This window comes from Rattus norvegicus, chromosome 20 (genome assembly GCF_036323735.1).
Source record: "Rattus norvegicus strain BN/NHsdMcwi chromosome 20, GRCr8, whole genome shotgun sequence".
In the NCBI taxonomy this organism is placed as follows: domain Eukaryota; kingdom Metazoa; phylum Chordata; class Mammalia; order Rodentia; family Muridae; genus Rattus; species Rattus norvegicus.
This window is the reverse complement of record NC_086038.1, coordinates 27,669,713-27,690,293: the sequence shown is the minus strand read 5'-3', so window position 1 is coordinate 27,690,293 and position 20,581 is coordinate 27,669,713. Positions and strand designations below refer to the sequence as shown.

The following is a 20,581-nucleotide window of genomic DNA, read 5'->3' as shown; positions in this document are numbered from 1 at the left end:
TACCCAAGTCTTCATCAGTTGCCCTTTTTCTGAAGGAACATTTAGAGTAACAGAAGTTTAGCCAAGCATGTAGTACCTTTTCCTTGTATAGAATCTCATTTCAAATTGTTTCTCATAGTTGTAAGAATTTTAGACCTAAAGATCTTGATAAAGGACTAGACCATTTAATGTTGCTCTCAGTTTCTTTGATAACTTTATATGGTGACAAATGATATCCCTGAATTTTTTAAATGAACACGTACATATATAGAATCCTAATTCCTTATGTACTTAATCAAATCTGATTTGTTAAAGCAGTCTAGAATAGTTCTGATGGGTAAAACATTTAGTCTTTAGGATCAACACTATTTTGAACTTTTATTTTGAACTTTCCCACTGCACTGTTGTCATTTATTAATTACCCTGGCTGTTAACAAGTGTCACAGAAAACATGATAGGAAGGAACTAGAGTATCCAGTCATTGTTTAGATTGCTGTTGACCTTGTGGAAGACGTCATCATAGATGAAGTTAAATTTCAAATTTCATTAGTGGTTTAAGGAAAACAGTTTAGAGCTTTACGTGTTTAACCCCTCTCCAGCGAATTAATCCTGCATAGCAGTAGCTCTGATAGGCTGATGGCGTTCTGGTCATGCTGGGTGTTTACTGAACATTAACCATTTCAAGTTGCCTGCCCTCGTGTCTTCCAGAGGAGATTTTGCCTCTTACTTCTTCCATGTCCCAGGGACAATGCAGAGGTCCTTGTCTGTACTTAGGAGGCAGAGATTCCAAGTGAAAGCAAACAGGACAGCTGGGAAGTATCTCCAAGAAGAGAGATCCAGGTTGCCTGGTGGATTCATCATCAGTCACCTGTAGATGACTAAGAAATGCAGGGTCAGAATTCCCAGTGATGGAGCCTAGCAATCCATTTTAATATGTTTGTTCAGCCAGCAAGTATTGTTTATCTGCCATCCACCTGCTCAGCCTGCTAGCTACTGGGTAATATACAAATGGTCAGACAGACAGAACCTTGCCCAAGGGCAAGAATACAAAGAGGATGTAGTGGGGCAGCCAGAAGGTGGCATGGAGAGACTAGCTAAGAGGCCAGCCATAGGAAGATGGAGGTCTAGATAATAATGATAACGTATTTAGGATGTACAACTTTGAGGAGTTATTCAAAGATTGTTTTGGATACGGGATGCCAAGAAAAGATGAATTCAAAAAGTACTTAGCCATGTAAGAAACAGTACAAATGGTTCTCACTGACGTTAGCAAGATAAGATAGGGAAAGAGTTTAGTGTTAGAGTTATAATCAGGAAAATTTGAAAATGTTAAATTTAAACAGCTCATTAAGCATTCAGGATGAGTGGAAGAATGTAAAACCAAAACTGTTCAGTAGTAAATATTGACCAATACTTGGTAGGACAGTAAGCACTTTCAAAGCAGCTGTTGTATTCATGTGTGTGCTGTAGTGGTGGTGGTGCTAGGGTTCGAATTAACCAAGCCCCAACCTGTTTGCTGAATATGCCCAGCACCCACTTGACCACACTGTCTGCCCAAGTGTCTACTATTCATAAGCCTTTTGTATAATTCCATCTGTCTTGGAGTTAACAAGCTTGTAAACAAGGGATGCCCAAATTAAACCTTCTGTTGCCAAATAAATTGTAATTGTGCTGAGTGCATTAAAGGAAAGGTAGACACTATGAGATAGAAGGTGTCTTTGTTAAATTGGAAACTTAGAAGAGGTGCCCTTGGGACAGTAAATTCTGAGCTATAATAAATGGGAAGACCCAGAACAAAGCCCAGGGGGAGGGGACCTCACTGGAGGGTCTTGGCAGAGGACACAGAGGAAGAAGGGGACCCCAGTGTGAGGATGGCTTCTGCCCTTCCCAGGCTGGCCCAGGGGGAGGGGACCTCACTGGAGGGTCTTGGCAGAGGACACAGAGGAAGAAGGGGACCCCAGTGTGAGGATGGCTTCTGCCCTTCCCAGGCTGCTCCACTTACAACAGGGACATTTTTTAAAACTAGGCTCTAGATTTCTTAGGCCAAGCTGAGGCAAACTATTTCTTGTAATACTTTGTTATTTTGTGAGATTTGATAAGGTTTTTATAAAAGGCTCATTGTAGCCTAACACATAGAAAGCCTCATTGTTTAGTTTCATGAAGTTACTTTCTGTTTTTTGAGAACTCTTTCCCACTTCATTCTTCTTATTTGGTTGGCATGCAGGGCCCAAATTAAATCAACTGAGCAAGCAAAAGAAGCTACATGGCCCTGGTAGAGTGCTCTTCATTTCTCTATTGCCAGACGCTCAGTTTGTTTTCCGTCTTCTCTTATTTAAAATGGTTATACCACATCGTGGTCACTATCTCCATACACACAGTAAGCATGCTCTTGTCATGAGGTCGGATCCTAGAGTGGTGTACAAAGCTGGTGTGTAGTGCATCTGTAGATGTACATATGTGCCTTTTTTTTTTTTTTTTGAGACTGTCTCACTGTGTAGCCTGGCTGGTCTGGGACTCATCATGTAGACCATCCAGCCTTGAACTCGAGAAGACCAGCCTGCCTCTACCCACAGAGCACTGGATTTTTAAGCTGTCCCACCACATCTGGCCTTAATTCTTTATATTGTTATATCAATTTTGCTTTCATAAAAATTTAAATTGCCAAGTTTAATGATTTCAGAATGTTTTCACAATTAAGTTCCATGAACTCTTCATACAAAATCCCTGTCACTGAAGTGTTAGGTCTGTAGTTCTTGGTTTTGTGGTGAATAACTCAGGTAAGTACTGTATCCTGTGTAGTACAGATTGACCTGTAGCTTGCTGTTTAGCCCAGGCTGGTCTTAGATGCCTAAGTCTCCTCCTGTCTCCCAGGCACTGGAATACAGATTATGTGCCACATCTGGCTAGGACCTACAGGTTTGAAAGGAAGATTTAAATAGTACTGTAGAATTGTTTAACTGTCTGCTGTAGTTATACTGAAATTTTATCTTTGGAACTCTAAAGAAATGAGTAATGACTTAGAAGTTCATCTTGTTTATTTGAACTGTACAAGTAACAAGAACATCCATGAAAAGGCTTGTAGACTTGATAGCATTGAGAACTGAGAATTGGTCTTTTCCCCTTTTGGTTCATGGTAGTTGATCTACAAAAATGTAAAGTAACAACAAGCTAATTGGATCCCAGAGAGGGGCATTGTTGCAGTAACTTCTCCTGTTCATTTAGTACATTCTTCAGATCTATTAAGAGTTTCTCATTTACCTAGGAATGCTAGAACAAATCTCTAAAATTAGAATTGTCCCTGTAAATATGTATCCTAGGAAGTCAGTATGATGGGATGCGTGTAGGAGCAGCCCACCTCTTTCCTTCTGCTGAAACCTACTTGAGGCAGTCATGGCTGACTGTGGGTTTTAAAGGAAGTCTGATCTGCTTCACATCCCAGCTTCCAACTTTCCAGCTGTGTTAGATTTGCTAAGCTCTTGTTCCCCCACCTGGAAATTAGATGTCAGTGGTTGTTGTTGAGGTTTGCTTCAGACATGAAGAATCTGCAGTGCTGGGAATATCTGCTGCTGGTGGCATACAGTCACTAAAGTCTAGGCCTTTTCTGTTTACCACTCCTATTTCTTTTCTTCCTGGGTGTATGTACAGATAAAGTAACAAAGCCTTATTTTAACTGTCAATTGATAAGCTGAGTTATTTATTACTTACATGTTTTGGTATGAAAGATGTATCAATTCTATCTGAAGAATAATGGAGTGAAGTTTCTGAAGTTTGTCAAAATAGCTAATATATTTAGAAGCTTCTTTATAATGAGACACAAACAAACAAAAACCCCAAAAGCCTAATCCTATGAACGCTGCCTCCTGGGTATTTGAGGCAGTCATCTAGTACTTAGGGCATTTTGCACAATGATGTGTTCTGTTCTTAATGATGTTCTTATAGATGTTTAGGATATGATCTTAGAAAACCCGATGTGCATAACTTAACTCTCAGCCATGATAGCTATCATGCAACATTTCTTACTATTTTTCTTCAACTTAGCAAATATTAATAAAAATTCTTAATTAAAATATGAATTTTAAAATCCAGGAATATTTAATGTCTTTTAAAATGCAATAGAAATTTCTTAATGACATGAGAGGAAAGTGAATTTGTATTCTCTGTTAAATCTTGGGATATTCATACAGTAAGCAGAAATGGAAGGGCTTAGCATTTCTGATATATTGGAAGGCTTATTGTTGTAACTCTGGAATTTTACAAGCAGACAAATAGAGCTATTCATAGGATTCCAGGACAGTCTCTCCTTGGCTGGAATTGTCTCTAAAGAAATCATTAAGAAGAAATGAAGGTCTGGATAGCTCTCTTGGATAGACATGTAACAAAGATGACCAAGGATCCTGTACCTGCTTTCAGTATGTGAATCTGTTAAGAAAGAGATGAGTCAGGATATACATGCCCTGGACATACTTTGGAAGGACCAGTCCAATGAGGAGAAGGGAAATCCTTTGTAGAGGAAGTCACATTTTATTTGGTCCCCAGAGGGAGGGAAAGCAGAACAGAATGCCCAGAGACATCAGAGACTGAAGAGAACTCAAAATGGAAGGGATGTTTTAAGGACAGGGATTATTTGGTTTGGCTAGAACCTTAAAGGGGCTTGACTCACTTGTTGAGGAATTAATTTGGAAAAGAAGTAGAGCGGGTTGCACTTTCCTGCCTGTTTAAAAGAGGGTGTGGTCTTAATCTACAGGTGGTGCAACCATAACTCAGAGAAAGATAAGGAGCTTTGTGGTCTGGTGGGCAAGTCTAGTACCTAGAACACAGCGAGCCATGAACTAGCAGCCCAGAGAGCATTAAGGAAAATATTGCCATGGTGAAGTCAGAAAGTGTCAGGGGCACATTGGTTATGAGACCTGTGGCAATGGAAGGAGGACTGGATTTAGGGGATGTCAGCATCACAAATGAGCTAACCTGCCTCAATGCTCAAAGATAAGCAGAAGGGAGGAGTCATGTGACTTCATTACTTCAGCATGTAGCTGGATTGATGCCATTTAACAAACATTGAAAAGAGAACATGTTTGGGATGAAACGAGAGCGCCTGTGAAGGACTCTATCAGTCTTAGTTTGCTTTATTAGCTGTAGCACTGACAGCCCTTCCTCTGCTGCTGCAGACAGTGGCATGTTCTGGTCCTCAGAACCAACGGTACACGATACAATAAGGCCTAATGCGAGGCACACAGAGGCTCGCCAAACTGTCACCTTTTTAACATAAGAATAACACAAATAACTTTTTCAGTCTTCAAGAGACTTACGAAGCTAAAAGACACGAATTCTGTGGTGAACGTCAGAGGAAGGAGGAACAGATGAAGCAGATGTTTGTACAGCGAGTAAAGGAAAAAGAAGCCATATTGAAAGAAGCTGAAAGAGAGGTGAATGCCATTCGATTTGATGTTGTTGGTACTTCTTGTTTTGGATGGTCTATAGAATTGGAAGGTTAATCTTAAGAGTGTAATTATCCTTTGAAGACTATATAGCACATAGTCGTTAAATATAGACTTTAAAGAAATTATAACATGAAATCCAACTAAACCTTTTAGTCTTTAGAATGTTCTTCCAATAGAAACAGCTTAGCAAAGACTGTAACCACTAGGTTAGTAAGAAGTAATCTAATACTGGAACCAGAAACATTTCAGCTGTGGCTTATAAAGTGTTTCTGTTGTTAAAATTCCTTCAGTAGTGAAGACAAAGCAATGTTTGTCCCTTCTCCCAAGGTTCCAACAACAAACTGAGGCACAGTTTTGCCAAAGTTCACTTTGGGGAACTAGTAGATTTATTGGGCTTACTTACAGAGCGTAGGTGAGGGGTGACTTAGAGATTTGGGGGTACTTTTCCCCAAACTGGCCACACCTAGAAAGTCTTACCCAGCAGGGATAAAGACTTCCCTGTTAGCAGCATAGTTGGAGCCCCAGCTGTTGGCCGTGGGCAGAATTGCCAGTGCATAGGAACAGCTGGCTGCTTAGGGGAAAGTCTGGTGCCCTCCTTGGAGCCTGTATGCAGGGAGGCCAACCATTAACCAGCCCAGCTGGGGTTATCTCTGCCAGGGTTGCAGTTGGACTCCTCAGGACAGATGGTGGTGGTGGCTCAGAGTTGTTTCCAGTAACTGGGGTTGTTTTTTTTTTTTCTTTACCATAAAATGGGCAACTGTGAAAGCTGTGGCATTGGCATTCATATCTTGTAAATGGACTTAGAGGAACATGAGAGTCACCCTGGCCTAAGAAAATACTAGGAAATTCCCTGTAATTTTTTTCCTTCTCATTCTTCAGTCAGTGGTTTCAGTTTTGAGTTAGTTTCTCTGTTTTTCTATGTGTGTCAATGTCCTGTGCAAATGTGCACACATACATGTATGTAGGTCAGTGATACATACATACAACTTTAGGTGCTGTCCACCTTGTTTTTTGCTTGCTTGCCTGCTTTGGGGTAGGATCGCTCACTGGCCAGAGCTTGATAACCCATCTCCACTCCCAACTGCTGGGGTTACTTAACACAGATTACCACATCCAGCCTTTTAGCAGGGGTTCTGGGGTTCTGGGTGTTGAGTCAGGTCTTCATGCATTCACAGCACACACTGTACTGATCGATGTATCTGCAGCCTGTTGTGAATGAACTGTCAGAAACAGACTCACTGATGTGTTTCCACAGTGTCAGCATTTATTGAATAACATGTTCGGAAGTAAAGTCAGCAGACATAACTTTCATTGACTACAGTGCCAAGTACTCTAATTTCCCTTGCTATCTGGCTATTGGCAATCATAGGATCTTTTATTCCAGTTTCAGTTACTAGTAGTAACTCCGAGATCACTCATTACAGTGCATATAGTAATGTATATAGGTGGAAGAATATGCGTAGTCTAGAGAAGGGCTACAAAGAGATACCACAGGTTCAAGGACGAATTCCTGGAGGTAGTCACTGTAGGTGGTTAGAGAAGACATTGAGAACACAGAAGCTACTTAAGGTAGGCAGAGCCTAGGTGTCACAGGACCCTTAAGGATAGGCACCTGACCTGTTTTAGATGTTTACCAAAGTCAATGTAGAGGGATAACTGGCTAGAAATCAGGTGAATGGGTCAAGCAATGAGGACTGTCAAATGGAAGGGATCTTTCAGTCCCTTGACACACCCACTGTGTGGTCAGATGACAGGTCAGCAGGGTGCTCACCAGCTCAGGGTTAGTTCTTTCTACAGGGTCCAAGTGAATATGTTGAACTCTTTGTTGTTCTAGGATGTTTGGTACATTTTTAGATATGTTTCCTTTTGTTTTTGTTTCATGATATGGCCCATGTGTTCCCAATCTACTTTGATAATTTGTAGATTGTTTTGGTTACTTTTTGTTGCTGTGATAGATTAATGGGCAGTTATATAAAGAAGAGTTTATTTGAGGTTATGGCTTCAGAGCGGACCTTTGTAATGGAAGGGGAGGCATAGTAGCAGGTGGTCGGAGCAGGAAGCTAGGAGACCATATCCTTAATGCAAGCACAAAAGAGAATGAACTGGAAGTTGGGTGAAGGTATAAACTGTTGAAATCCTCACCTAGTGACATACTCCCTCCAGCAAGGCTGCACATCCTAAAGGCTCCTTACCTTCCCCAAGGAGCACCACCATGTTTAAATATGTCTATGGGGGACGTTTCTCATTCAAACCACCACAGCTCATGGCTGTGTGCATGCACGATGGGTTATCAGGCTAGGCCTCATTGACTGGCTGATAGTTTTGTTCAGAGGGCACCTGCAGAGGAGCTCCAGAGTCTTGTACTTCCCCACAAGAAGTTGAGCAGGGCAGTTGCAGCAGATCCAGGAATCCTGGTTGGGGCTGGTAGAACTGTTTTATTGTTTCTGGCTATATTTCCTGTTGTGTGTTCGTGGCCATGTAGGTGACCATAATTTAACCCCCCCCTTTTTTTTTACTGTTAAAGTCAGTCAAAATTCTGAGAGTTGTTACTCTTGGGAACTTAAGGAGAGTCCCTTGGCTTTTATAATTTTTCCTCTACCCGTTGAATCATAAGAATGGGTCAGGGTCTTGCTGACTGTGTTTCACTCCCCAACAAATCTCTTTGCAGAGTGTGACTGGTTAGAGTCCAGTCCCTAGGTTCTTCTTGTCCTCTTTGACCAAGAAGACAGGGACTTATCAGAATATTAGGGCTCTTTTAGAGGTTTTTTTTTGCCCCCTAAGTCTTGTCTGACCTTAGGGCGAGAGCCAAAATATTAGTTGTACTTTCAGCCCTCTCATCTTCATTGGTTTAGGCCTCCACACTATGGTTTCCGACAGCCCAGAGGATGTTTCATCCCTCTTACAGAGAAGATGATTGTAATTTTGTCTAACACACAAAATTTAGACAAAAGCAGATTTTTAACGAACATAGCAGAGAATGTAATTATATTGATTAAACGTAATTTTTTCTTTAAGTCAGTTTTTATGTTACCAAGAGTCCATCAATATCCTAAGAGCATCCCTGCATCCTTTTGATTAAAGTAGAACTTTTTTTTTTTTTTTTTTCGGAGCTGAGGACCGAACCCAGGACCTTGCGCTTGCTAGGCAAGCGCTCTGCCGCTGAGCTAAATCCCCAGCCCCTAAAGTAGAACTTTTATATCAGTTTTGATTTTGCCTTAGGAATTTTCATAAGCTTTAATCATTATACATATTCCATCTTTAAGTTTCACCTTTTACAAAACTTACATTCTGTCATGTTTTTCTCTCTCCTGTTTATTGGTTCCTTTTTATGTCCATTGATGTCATAAAGAAAGAATGAAAGGAAAACATTTACCAGATAACGTTCATGGAATAATGGGATGTAAGGTTACCTGTACCCAAAAGTATAGTTTTGTCTGTTGTGAATCCTGGGCCACTGCTGACACTGGGGTCTTATAAAGGCTTGATTCAAAATTCCATGGAAAAAATATACTACGACCTGGCCTCATTATAACAGGGAACCCATTAGACAGTGGCTCTTCAAAACCAAGCATCTCCTCTCCGGTAGCTTTTCCTTATTTCTGGGTAAGAAGCACAAGCAACTGTTTTTATCTGGTCAGTACCTGCTCTAATACACAATGTAGCTCATCTGTCAAGTTGGTTTTGAGAGCCACCTTCTGACATTTTTTAGACTTAAAACTGTCTAGTGGTTTCTGCTATAATGAGGCCAGCTTGTTCTATATTTATTATTTGTCATGAGATTTTGAATTGATGTCAGTGATGAAATGTTAAAACAGACTGGGCACAGGAGCAAACCCTCAGAAATGGGATCCAGTTTATACTTCATCAGAAGTTGAGGTTGCCCATCAGGGGAAGAAAGCCTGGTCATAGAAACGTTTTATTTTTCTTCTCACCTGCAGAGTGGATCTAGCTGTAGTGTGGTGTTAGAATTCAGCTGTCTATGGTGTTAGACTTTAAGATGCATTCAGAGGCCAGGTTTCTTTGTCCCCTGGTTTTTCAGAGCAACCTAGGTTAAACTTTTAAGGTTTTGGATGCATCCCATAGGGTGTCTGAAAAAGGTACTTCTGATTCCCATAAATAAGGGGAAGGAAAATGAATCAGTGAGGCAGGCAGCATTCAGGATGAGGTGTCCCTTGACCCCTGCATGGTTCCTTCTACATCCTAAGCAGTTTACCTCATAGAATAACAACCCTCCAAGCCGCCTTGGGGCTTCCATGTTTATGATCCTGCTCTGCTCTTGGTGCCCCAGTGAGGAAGTCCCTGCTGCTTGTTTGCAGTGGCCCAGCTGGAGTCAACCATTACCACCTGGTTGTTTACTGCCTTAATTTGGGGCCCTCCTTCTCATCAACCCCCTACCAACTAGCTTTACATCTTGTTTTGGGAATTCTGGGTCAGGCCAACTGGGACCAAGTGTGAGCTTATGAGGGCTCTGCTCATTGAAACCACAGCAAGATTCTTGATAGGAACTGACAATTGGTGCTTGCTGTCCCCAAGTTTATCAGTGGGATTTTCAAACCTTTCTTTTCTTTTCTTTTTCTTGTTTCTTTTCCTACATATTATCTTTATTGAGAAAATAGGTTTTGTTGTTGTTATTGTTCTTTGTAATTTTCTTCTTTACTTTTGTGTCCCTTATTTTTATTGAGCATGAATTTGAGAATCTTTATTAAATAGTCTTTATAGATACAATATAAGGCAAGAATATATTAGCAGACAGTCAAGACTTTTGTTCCTAAGTCTATGGCATTTATGTATTTGGCTTAATCACATAAAGGAATTCTCTTAAAATGAAAGTTCCCAAGGCTTTCCAGGAAGCATAAATGAGTTGGACTGGGAGTGGGAGAGTGTTGTCTTGCTGAGGTGGAAATGACTCCTGTGTGTGTGCTGCCACATGGTGACAGTTATGGGAACTGTATGTTTGTTTCACAGCTTCAGGCCAAATTTGAGCACCTTAAAAGAATTCACCAGGAAGAGAGGATGAAACTTGAAGAAAAAAGAAGAATGTTGGAGGAAGAATCAGTTGCTTTCGCTAAGAAGAAAGCTACCTGTGAGCTGTTCCCACACCAGTCATTTTTGGCCTCAGGTAGCAGCATTAGGAGAGACAAAGACCGAAAGAAGTAAGAGCCTGCTGCCCTGTCCCTGTCCCTGTCCCTCACCCCTGTCTCCTTGCCCTGTTTGTCTCCTTTACCTGCTTCACACTGTCTGCCTCCTGCTAGCAGCACTGCAGCAGCTTCAGAGCAGAGACTCCTCATTGATCTCCGCTGCCCTCTCAGCAACTATAGTGGCACCCAGCCTGCCTTAGGGCCTCAGTGTCAAGGGAAGCAGAGTAGCGAGGCTTACAGCACACAAGCGTTAGGAGGGTAGGGCGGGTGGAGCTGCTACTCTTACATAGCCCTGCCCTGACTGCTCACTAGCACCCCGAGTTAAACCACAAAATTAAGTGCCTTACTAATGAACTTTAATCTTTAGGCCCACTTAAAAATAATTCCTACTAATCATTGGTTTTATGAGAATTTGTTATTTTAGTAAGGGAATCAGGCATCAGCTGGATCTCCTGTACTTCTAGGTCAGAGCTGGTGAAAGTAATGATGGATGTAAAGAGTGAGGAAGGCAGAGAGGACCAGGAGGGTCGGGGATGATGTAAAGAGTGAGGAAGGCAGAGAGGACCAGGAGGGTCGGGGATGATGTAAAGAGTGAGGAAGGCAGAGAGGACCACAGGAGGGTCCGGGATGAGTAGCAGTTAAATGATAATCTCAAGGTCATAGATTTGGGAAATATATTAAAGTTACCAGCTTTTGAAAATAAGTTTACTTTCTTTTTTGATAAGTTCATTCAGTACTTTGTGTCCCTCATTTTATTCCTATTTTAAAATATTCTTTGTCCATTTATTGTTTTTACTGTCAAGAAACCTGTCATGACTTGTTCTGTTGGGAGGCCTCTGTCATAGGAGGGCTGAGCTCTGTGTTCCTCACAGAACAAGCTCCCGCTTCAGCAAACTCAGTGCCTCTATGTGTGCCTCAGTGTGATTATTTGTTGAAAGAGAATGATGTATATATAATAGATGTATTTTGATTGAAGTTTTGGATTTCAAGATACAAATTAGGAATAGAATTTATTACTAGTTTTACCATGTTTTGAATTAAAAAAATGAGCTTTTTACTTTGTTTCTTCATTGTAGTCTAGGGTAACAAAGTAAGACTATTTTGTTCTCCATCTACTCTCCCCATTAAAGTTGTCATCCCACTCTCCTTGAGAGCCCTCCTGTTGCTTACAAAGTCAGACGGACTGTAGATTCTTCTTTTTCTCTCCCTTGTATGCTAACACTTGGGGTTGGGCCTCCAGCTTTCCGTGGGGCAGGCGGCATTCTTATTGCTGAGCTGATATGGCATCACATACTCTAGGTGGCTGGGTTCACACATTTATTATGGTAAAGAATCTAACCCAGGGCTTCATGCGCACTTACAGCTGAGCAACATTCCATCCTGGCCCAAGCACAAAGATCTTTCACTGCTCAGGACTAATCCTCAAGACAGTGTGGCTTGATAATTGGCTTTTCTTCTTCAAAACCCCATAGCTAAATATCCTGTATGTGCTGTCTATTTGCTCTTTGTATAAAGCTTTGTGAAAGGAACGCTTTTGATAATTTTTGCTTCCTAATTTTTTTATTGTTCCATTCAAAAGATTTCTTTCTTTCCAGCTCCAATTTTATGTAACACAAGAGTTCCAGAGCACAGATGGTCATCACAGTCAAAAGCTATTTGTATGCATTGAGTTTTTGCTCTTTTTGCTTTATCAGTAACTCAATTATTATAGCAAAGGGCTAAAGTTATTCACATTTGTAGAAAGTATTTTTCTGTATAAGGCTGATCCGCTAGCCAGAGTGCCTATTTCCCCCATATATACCATGGTTAGGAACCTGTAAGTTCCTGTTCTGCTGTAGATCTTGGTCTACTTTCCTGCTGCCGGAGGCTGTTTTACTGAGTGCTACTCTAAGTAGCAAAGGTTTATTGCCATTGAAACACTACGAAACTCCTTCATATTATGAATCTCTGACTGCCATTTTATTTAGCATGAACCTATTATTTTGCCGTATACTAAACATAAAACACTGGAGGCATGTACTTTAGAATGTATTACAGAGTTAAAGCTAACTTTAAACTGTGTAACCCTTTTATGCTTCAATGTGCCTTGTTTTGCTGTGCTATAGAAAAATATGCTTAGAAATTAAAACATACATTTGAAGCTTGGTTATGATATTATTTTCATAAGATATCATAAATATTTTTTAAAAATTTGCCTTTCAAGAACTAAGAAAATTGAAAAAAATTAAAGTTGAAATTTTTTTTTAGAGCATCTGAATCTTGACTATATTAAAAACTTGATACTTTGTATTTCAGGAGATATTTGCATTCAGTGCCTTAATCGTCCTAGAGCATTTTAATGTTTTATCTTTTCTAATGGTTATAAGTATATATGTTTTCATACTTTTGTATTTGAATATTCTGATTCTGAATAAAATTGATACTCTTGACCAATCTATGTATTTCCTAAAATGTGTTTAACTTGCTTCAGGTTTTGATTTTCATTGTCACATAATTTATCCTTTGATGCAGTAGAATGTGGTATTTCATGACTTTTCTACAACATGTGATGATCAAATCAGGGTAATTGGCATAGTCATCTCTACTATTAAAGGAGATTTTTTATCAGCCATGGTTACTCTACTGTGTTGTAGAATATTAGAAGATTTTCATCCCTGCACCTATACAGTTTCCCCACCTCCCCTATTGTCCTTCCCAGTCCCTATTAATTACTGACTTTTTCTGACTCTTCTGAGACCCAAGGTTTTTTGTCTTTCTGTGTTTGACCTATAATGGCCTCTTGTCCCTGCCTGGTCATGCAGATGATAAGATTTCTGTCTTAGGACTGAATAGCACTCCATTGTGTGTGTATCTGCACTGTTTTGTCCTTTCTGTTCATCCTAATGGGCTCCTAGGCTAATTCCATAGCTAGAGTGCTGTAAATAATTGTACATTAAACAAGGGACTACAAATGTCTCTTTAATGTACTGACTCCATTTCTACTGGCTATATTCCTAGTAGTAGAACTACCCAATTATTCTATAGTTCTATCTCTATTAATTTTTAGGAAATTGTTTCCATAATGATAATACTCATTTATATTTTCAGCAGTAGCATATGAAAGTTACTTTCTGTACAACCTCACTGTCTTAGTCAGGGTTTCTATTCCTACACAAACATCATGACCAAGAAGCAAGTTTGGGGGAAAGGGTTTATTCAGCTTACACTTCCACATTGCTGTTCATCACCAAAGGAAGTCAGGACTGGAACTCACACAAGGCAGGAAACAGGAGCTGATGCAGAGGCCATGGAAGGATGTTACTTACTGGCTTGTTCCTCTGATTTGCTCAGCTTGCTCTCTTGTAGAACCCAGGACCACCAGCCCAGGGATGGTACCACCCACAATGGGCTGAGTCCTCCTCCCTTGATCACTAATTGAGAAAGTGCCTTACAGCTGGGTCTCATGGGGGCATTTCCTCATGGGAGGATCCTTTCTCTGTGATAATGCCAGCTCGTGTCAAGTTGGCACACAAAACCAGCCAGTACACCCACTAACATTACTCTTTATTAATTATTATTGTAAACTACCAGTGTCCTTACTATTTTTTTTAATGATCCCTGTTCTAACTAGAGTGAGAGCTTGTGGGTGTGAGACAATTTTTATATGCTTACTGGTCATTTATATTGCTTTAGAGGTCTGTCTACTTGTTTTGTTTGCCCATCTCATCGTTGGGTTTTTATTTATTTTGGCCTCTGGTAAACAGTTTGTTTTTGAATGAACAGGACGCTGTCTCCATTGAATAGTTCTCTCACATCTGCTTCCTATGCTCTTTGTTTGGCACGGTCCCATTTGTTCTTTTTTACTTTAGTTGCATGTGCTTTCGGTGTCTTATCTAAACAGTCTTCGCCCTGACTGATGCCCTGAATTGATTCCCATATAATTTCTTCAAGTAGTTTCTTAGTTTCAGGTTAAGTCTTTTTCCATTTTTTGAGCCCCCCCCCCTTTATTGTTACAGAAAGCAAGTGGGCAAGAAAGCAAGAAAGCGAGCACTACGCAGAGCTGCAGAGCCGTCAGGTTTCCTCCACAGGTGGACAGAGTGTCTAGCACCCTGATTAGTCAGGCCAGCCCTCAGTTGTTAGTTTCACAGGCTCAGCAGCAGTGTTGTCCTAGTGCACTTGATGTGCCTGCATGCCTGGGGGCCAGGGCAGGGTTCCTGTAGCATTTCTTGCTGAAGGGAAACTGATAAAGTTAAAGCAGCCACTTTGTAAGTGTCTGTTTTCTCGAGATAAGGACAAGGGGGTTTAGCTGAGCAAGTGAGAGTACAAAGGCAGAACTCACAAGTGAAGTTTTAATCCATTATAATCCTCTGTGTCAGTGTATATAGTGAGCATGGGGCCTAGTTTTCTCTTCATGTGGATTTCCAACTTTCCCAGTTACTTGGGGAGAAAATTACTTATCTGCGTGGGGGGTGGGTGGCATGCACCACAGTGGATGTGGAGGTGAGAGACAGCTCGAGGGCCGGTTCTCCTTCCAGTGTGTTGGTCAGGCTAGGTGACAAGCACCTTACCCCTGTGCCTTCTGGCTGCCCCGAGAAACAATTGTTTTTTGAAGAGACAGTCCCTTTTCCAATGGATATTCTTGCTGCTTAAAAAAAAAACAAAAACAAAACAAACAAACAAAAAAAACCAGTTATCTGTAATGACCTGAATAATTTCTGGTTTCTTTTTTTCTGTTCCACTGATGTCTTTTTTGTTTGTTTGTTTTTGCCCTTGTGTTTTTCTGAAGTTTTGGAGATGAATATTTATGATGAGTTTGCTTCACTGTTTCCACTCAAGATGGCTTTGACTATTTAGGGTCTTTGCTGTGCTGTATTAGTCTTTTGTTGTTCTTCTTCCTTCAGGTTTCCTTGTGTTATCCAGTATTTGGGAGATACACATTGAATTGTAGATTATATTGGAAGATTTTTAGCATCCCTCACACGGACAGGAGAATAGGAAGGTAAAAAATGAGTAAAGTTGGGAGAGATCCAAATAAAGCATACATTGACTTTTTTCTTCTTCTTTTGACTTTCCCCGGGGAGATGTGAAAACCTTTCAATGCTTACAGCACTGTTATTGGCTAAAAGGCAAGAAGCATCTCTAAGGCCCACCCCAGGATAAGGCAGAAAATAAAAGCTGTGTCTGTCACAAGATAAAATCAGGTACATGCTCAGCTCTGAGGCAAGCCTCAATGTCTTTGGCCCAGATTATCTTCTCTGGCTATATTTTAATAAAAAGTCAGTACACTCCTAAATAACTCAGAACTTGGAGATGACAATGGTTTTAGAAACTACTTTTGAACTGAATGATAATGTAAATTTATAACTTAAGGGGAGGCTAAAACCATTTTTAGAGTGAGATTTATAGTCCTGTCTTACTAGGGGGAAAGGCTAAAAAACTAGTTCATTTCCAGAAGAAAAAAAAAGAAACTGAAGGAAAAATAATAAAAGATCAAGAATTGAGATAGAAGAAGTAAAGTTCTTGTTTAAAAAGATTTAGGAGTCATGGGAAGAATGAACAATGAAGGAAAAAAAAGCTCTGGATGTTCAACTAAATGCACACAGGCAAGAGTGTGCTACAGCTCGGTGGCAGACGCTTGCCTAAGAAAAGCAGAGAGCGTAACTTAGGGAAAGCTCGGCAACCTGGGACTCAGGTGGCTTGTGCTCCCTCCACACAGCACTTAGCAGCCTGAGACCCCATCTTATAGCAAGCTGCACACACCCTGCTCTAAGTATTAGAAAGCAGCTTGTACCTGGACAGATCGATCACACAGGCCAACACAGTCCCACAAGAAGAGGTTCATTGGGGGGAAGTGAGAAAGAGGAGGAGGAAAAGGGTGGGTGAGAGGTTGGGCGTCTCTGCCTTTATTCAGGCCATGCCTTAAACACGCACATCATCACACACAGGAGAGACACAGGAGAGGCACACACTGGGAGTGTGTGGCAGTTGCCACGGCAACAGACTCAGGAGAGTCCTTGTTGTCTGGGGGTGATGTCATTGCTGGTTTTGGAGGCAACCATAAAGCCGTTTCTAATGCCAATATAACTTCCCTTTTCTTATCATAAAGAGGGGAAAATAAAGGGGGGAGGGGCATCAGATCTCTTAAACTGATTCCTGCTGTCTAGGGGCATTGCCAATTTTGGGGTTTAGTTGATTTCCACCACCGGGCTCCACGTGATAGTCGTTCGCATCAGACTCTGTGGACAGTGGCTGGTAATCCTGTAACAGGAACTGACTATAGTTTGGTTAGAGATGTTTTGGATTTGTCTTTGAAGGGAGGTAGAAACAAGATTAATGAGGCAGGGAGCAAATAGTAATGCCAGAAAGGGGTTGTCAGGTAGTGGACAGGTGACAGCCTTCGGCCTTGGTAGACGGTGGTCAACAAAGTTCCATAGGAGAGAGCAGAAGTGGCAAAGTAATGGGGTGAGTAGGTGATCAGGGAGGGGAGAGCATTTAGGTAAAAGACCAGGAGTTAGAACCGGATGTCCACACATGAGTTTGAAAGATAAAATAAAGAGTGCTTGTAGCCTGAGAAGAGCCAGGGGTAGGAGTTTTACCCAATCGAGGTGAAGTTCCTGTGACAGTTTGACAGGAGTGGTTTTAAAGAATGGTTAGTTCTTTTAACCTTTCCTGATGATTGAGGGTAGTATGGAATATGAAAATGCCAGGGGATGTCTAGGGCCTTAGGCGGAATTTGAGAGATTTGGGAGGTAAATTCAGGACCATCGTCTGACTGAAGGAGGCTGGGACACCAAATTGGGGGATGATCTCTCGGAGGAGGAGATCAGAGACTGTGTGAGCCCTTTTGTTAATTGTGGGAAATGCCTCCACCCACCCAGAGAAGGTGTCCACCAAGACCAGGAGGTATTTGTCACGTTTGACAGTGGGCATGTGGGTAAGGTCAAGTTGCCAGTCAGTTCCAGGGAGGGAACCTCTAACCTGATGGGTAGGAAAAGGGGTGATACGATACCTGGAGTTGGAGTCTGGTATCTGACAGATTTTGCAAGAGGCAGTGATAGATTTTAAGAAACTTAAGTCCTCAGAAGTAGGCTTGTAGTGGGTTTTAACAAAATACAGCAATGCTTGGCCTTAGGACGAAAGAGTTGGTGAAGACAGGACAGGGCTTGACAAGTGTAATGGAGTGAGAGTGGGGATGTCATGGGTTGTAGTGTAAGAATGTCCTGGATGAGCCCAGGCCCCTAAGGCCCGCAGCTCTGGCTGCCTTGTCGGCTCTGTTGTTTCCCTTGGAGACAATAGAGTCATCCATCTGGTGGGACCTGCAGTGGACAATTCCAGTAGCTATGGGGAGATGGGAGGCTTTTAGCATGGCCATAATTTGGTTCGCATTAGTTACTGATCCTCCTTTTGTCTAAGTAACCCTTCTCCTTCCAGATAACAGCATGGGATAGTAGAATATGGAAAACCTATTTGGAGTCTGTATGGATATTTGGGGATTGTCCCTGTGCTAGTTGAAAGGCACTGGTAAGGGCTATTAGCTCAGCCTGTTGGTTGGTGGTATGGGCAGGGAGGGCCTGTGCCTCCACCACCTCTGTGTCTGACACTATGGCATAGCCAGATCTTCTGGCCCCTTCATGTAGAAAGGAGCTGCCACCTTATACCAGGGATAGATGGCCTGAGGCAATGTGCCTGCCCTCCTGTATGTTCGAAGGATGAGGTAATAGTTCCTCTAAGGTTTCAGTGCAGGAGTGAGATAGGGACTGGTTAGTATTTAGTCCAGGAAGAAGATTGAAAATATTAAGAGGTGGGCATGATTGGAAGGTGAGTGTGGAGTCTTCTGTTAGTGTTACCTGAAGAGAAAGAACCCTGGAGGAAGGTACAGTCTGTAAGCCCTTGTAAGTTAGGAGCTGTGACAGGTTATGAGAAGAGAAGATGGTTATAGGTAACCCAAAGGTTAGGTTTTCTTGACTCTCGAATAAGGAGTTCAGTGGTTGCTAAGGTACAAATATAAGATGCCCATCCCTGGATGGTTAGATCTAGTTTTTTTGTGTGTGTTTTTTGGTTTTTTTGTTTTTTGTTTTTTCGTTTGTTTGGTTTTTTTGACAAGTATGCTACAAGTGCAAAAGAGGGCCCCAGTTGGTAACCTAGAACTCCAAGGGCAAATCCCTCTATCAGTTTCATAGAGGGAAAAAGGATGAGTTTAGGTCAGGGAAGTGTAAGGCCTTAAAGAGAGCCTGTTGAGCCTTTGAAAGGCTTGAGAAGAAGTTTGTGGGTAGGGCCTAACACCGATTCATATCAGAGGTGGGAAAGGAGGGAAAAGGAAAGAACCCAGAAACATAAAACTGGCTCTTCCTAGGAATGATAAAATCTCTTCCTTTGTAGAAGGAACAGTTAAGAGAACGGATCAGATTCTTTTTATCTAATGTAATAGCCTTGTGGGTAATTGTTATTCAAGTAGGTGACCTGAGGAGTGGACAGTTGGACTTTAGAAGGTGAGACCCTGTATCCTTGACTGGAAAGGAGATTCAGAAGAGCAGAGGTGTCAGCTTGGCTAATTTTTAGAGAGGGGCTACAGAGAAGAATGTCATCTACATAGTGGACAACCTTAGATTGACGGAGAGACAGAGAAAATAAGTTAGAAGCCTGGGCCTGGCCAAAAAGGTGTGGACTGTCCTGGAATCCCTGAGGTAAAACAGTCCAGGTGAGTTGAGTAGAAAAGTGAGTGTCAGGGTCTATCCAGGTAAATGCAAATATGTTCTGTGACTGGGCATCTAGAGGAATAGAGAAAAATGCATCCTTGAAATCAAGGGCTGAGAAATGAGTACTCCCCGAGGGGGTAGTGGGAAGAAGTGTGTAAGGGTTAGTCACAACAGGATGGAGAGGAGCCACTGCAGAATTAATGCCCTGAGGTCTCAACCAGGTGATAGTTCCATTAGGCTTCTTGACTGCTAGTATAGGGGTGTTAAAAGGGGAAGAGGTAGGACAAAGGAGTTTTTTCTTATGAGGTCAGAGATGATAGGCTTAAGTCCCCTGAGGCTTTGGAGAGGTGGGGGAGGGTTTGAGCTTGGGGGATGTACCTGTTAGAGTCCAGTAATTGAATGACAATAGGAGAATGATGTTTAGCAACAGAGGGGTTCTGGCTGTCCCAGACTGGGGACCTACCTGAGAATCTGGTAAAGGCATGTTAGGGTTAGTAGGTTGACTGGCTAGAAGCAGCAGCAGAGGGGCTGCTGGCGAGCTTGGGTTTAGGTGAATAGGTAGAGCAGAGGGAATAGAGACTCCCAACTTAGCTAGAAGACCCCTTCCCAATAAGGGGACAGGACATGTTGGTACTTATCAAAAAGGAATGGGTGAGAGAAACACCCCTAAAAATGCAACTAAGTGGTGTGGTCTGGTGAGGAAGGTAAAGTTGTTCTCCTACCCTGACAATAGGGGAACGAGAGGGAGAGGTGGGTTCCCAAAACTCTGTCAGGACTGAGTAAGTGGCCCCAGTGTCAAAGAGGAAGGAGATGGGCTGCCCACATACCATGATGATTACTGGGACTCCCTGCTGGTGATGGAAGTGGTCAGGTCAAGGGAGCTTAGGCCCCTTCAGTTGTCCATGGCCAAGGCTAGGAGTTCAGCTGGAGGGTGACCTGAGAATGATGTCCCTGTGTCCTGTGTGGCGTGAGGGCACTCGACAGCTCAATGTCCCTCCTGATGGCACCTAAAACATAGCTCCTTGGCTTGCAGAAGTTAGGGCAAGCCATTGCCTAATGACCTTGTTGACCACATTTGTAGCAGGAGGCTGTTGGTCTCTGAGCCTTAGAAGACCAGGAGTCTGTGGCAGTGGCTGGGGCTGGTCGGACGGCCTTTGCCAGCATATGGTATTTCAGTCTGTGAGCCTTCTCATCTCTCTGATGGTACACTTTGAAGGCCAGTGCCTATGGAGTTAGGGGTCCCCCTACAAATGTCTAAGTTTGGCTTTTATGTCGGTGTAGCTCTGGGGAAAAAAAAAGTAGGTCATCAGGAGTTGCTTACTGTCTGGGTTTTCAGGGTCTAGATTAGAAT

At 42.0% G+C, this 20,581-nt stretch overlaps 1 protein-coding gene across 9 annotated transcripts in view; it reads left to right on the top strand.

Moving 5' to 3' along the window:
* Positions 1-20,581, top strand: part of Septin10 (septin 10) — a 92,956-nt gene that overhangs the window by 47,524 nt on the left and 24,851 nt on the right. For 5 of the 9 annotated variants that reach the window (XM_006256417.5, NM_001014033.1, XM_006256415.5 and 2 more), the window contains 2 exons: positions 5,270-5,402; positions 10,383-10,570. In XM_006256417.5, the coding sequence (XP_006256479.1) occupies positions 5,270-5,402; positions 10,383-10,570 (321 nt within the window). Of the gene's footprint in view, positions 1-5,269; positions 5,403-10,382; positions 10,571-12,150; positions 12,989-20,581 lie in introns of those variants that run through there. The other 4 variants (XM_039098777.2, XM_006256418.5, XM_063279185.1 and 1 more) reach the window with 1 other exon arrangement.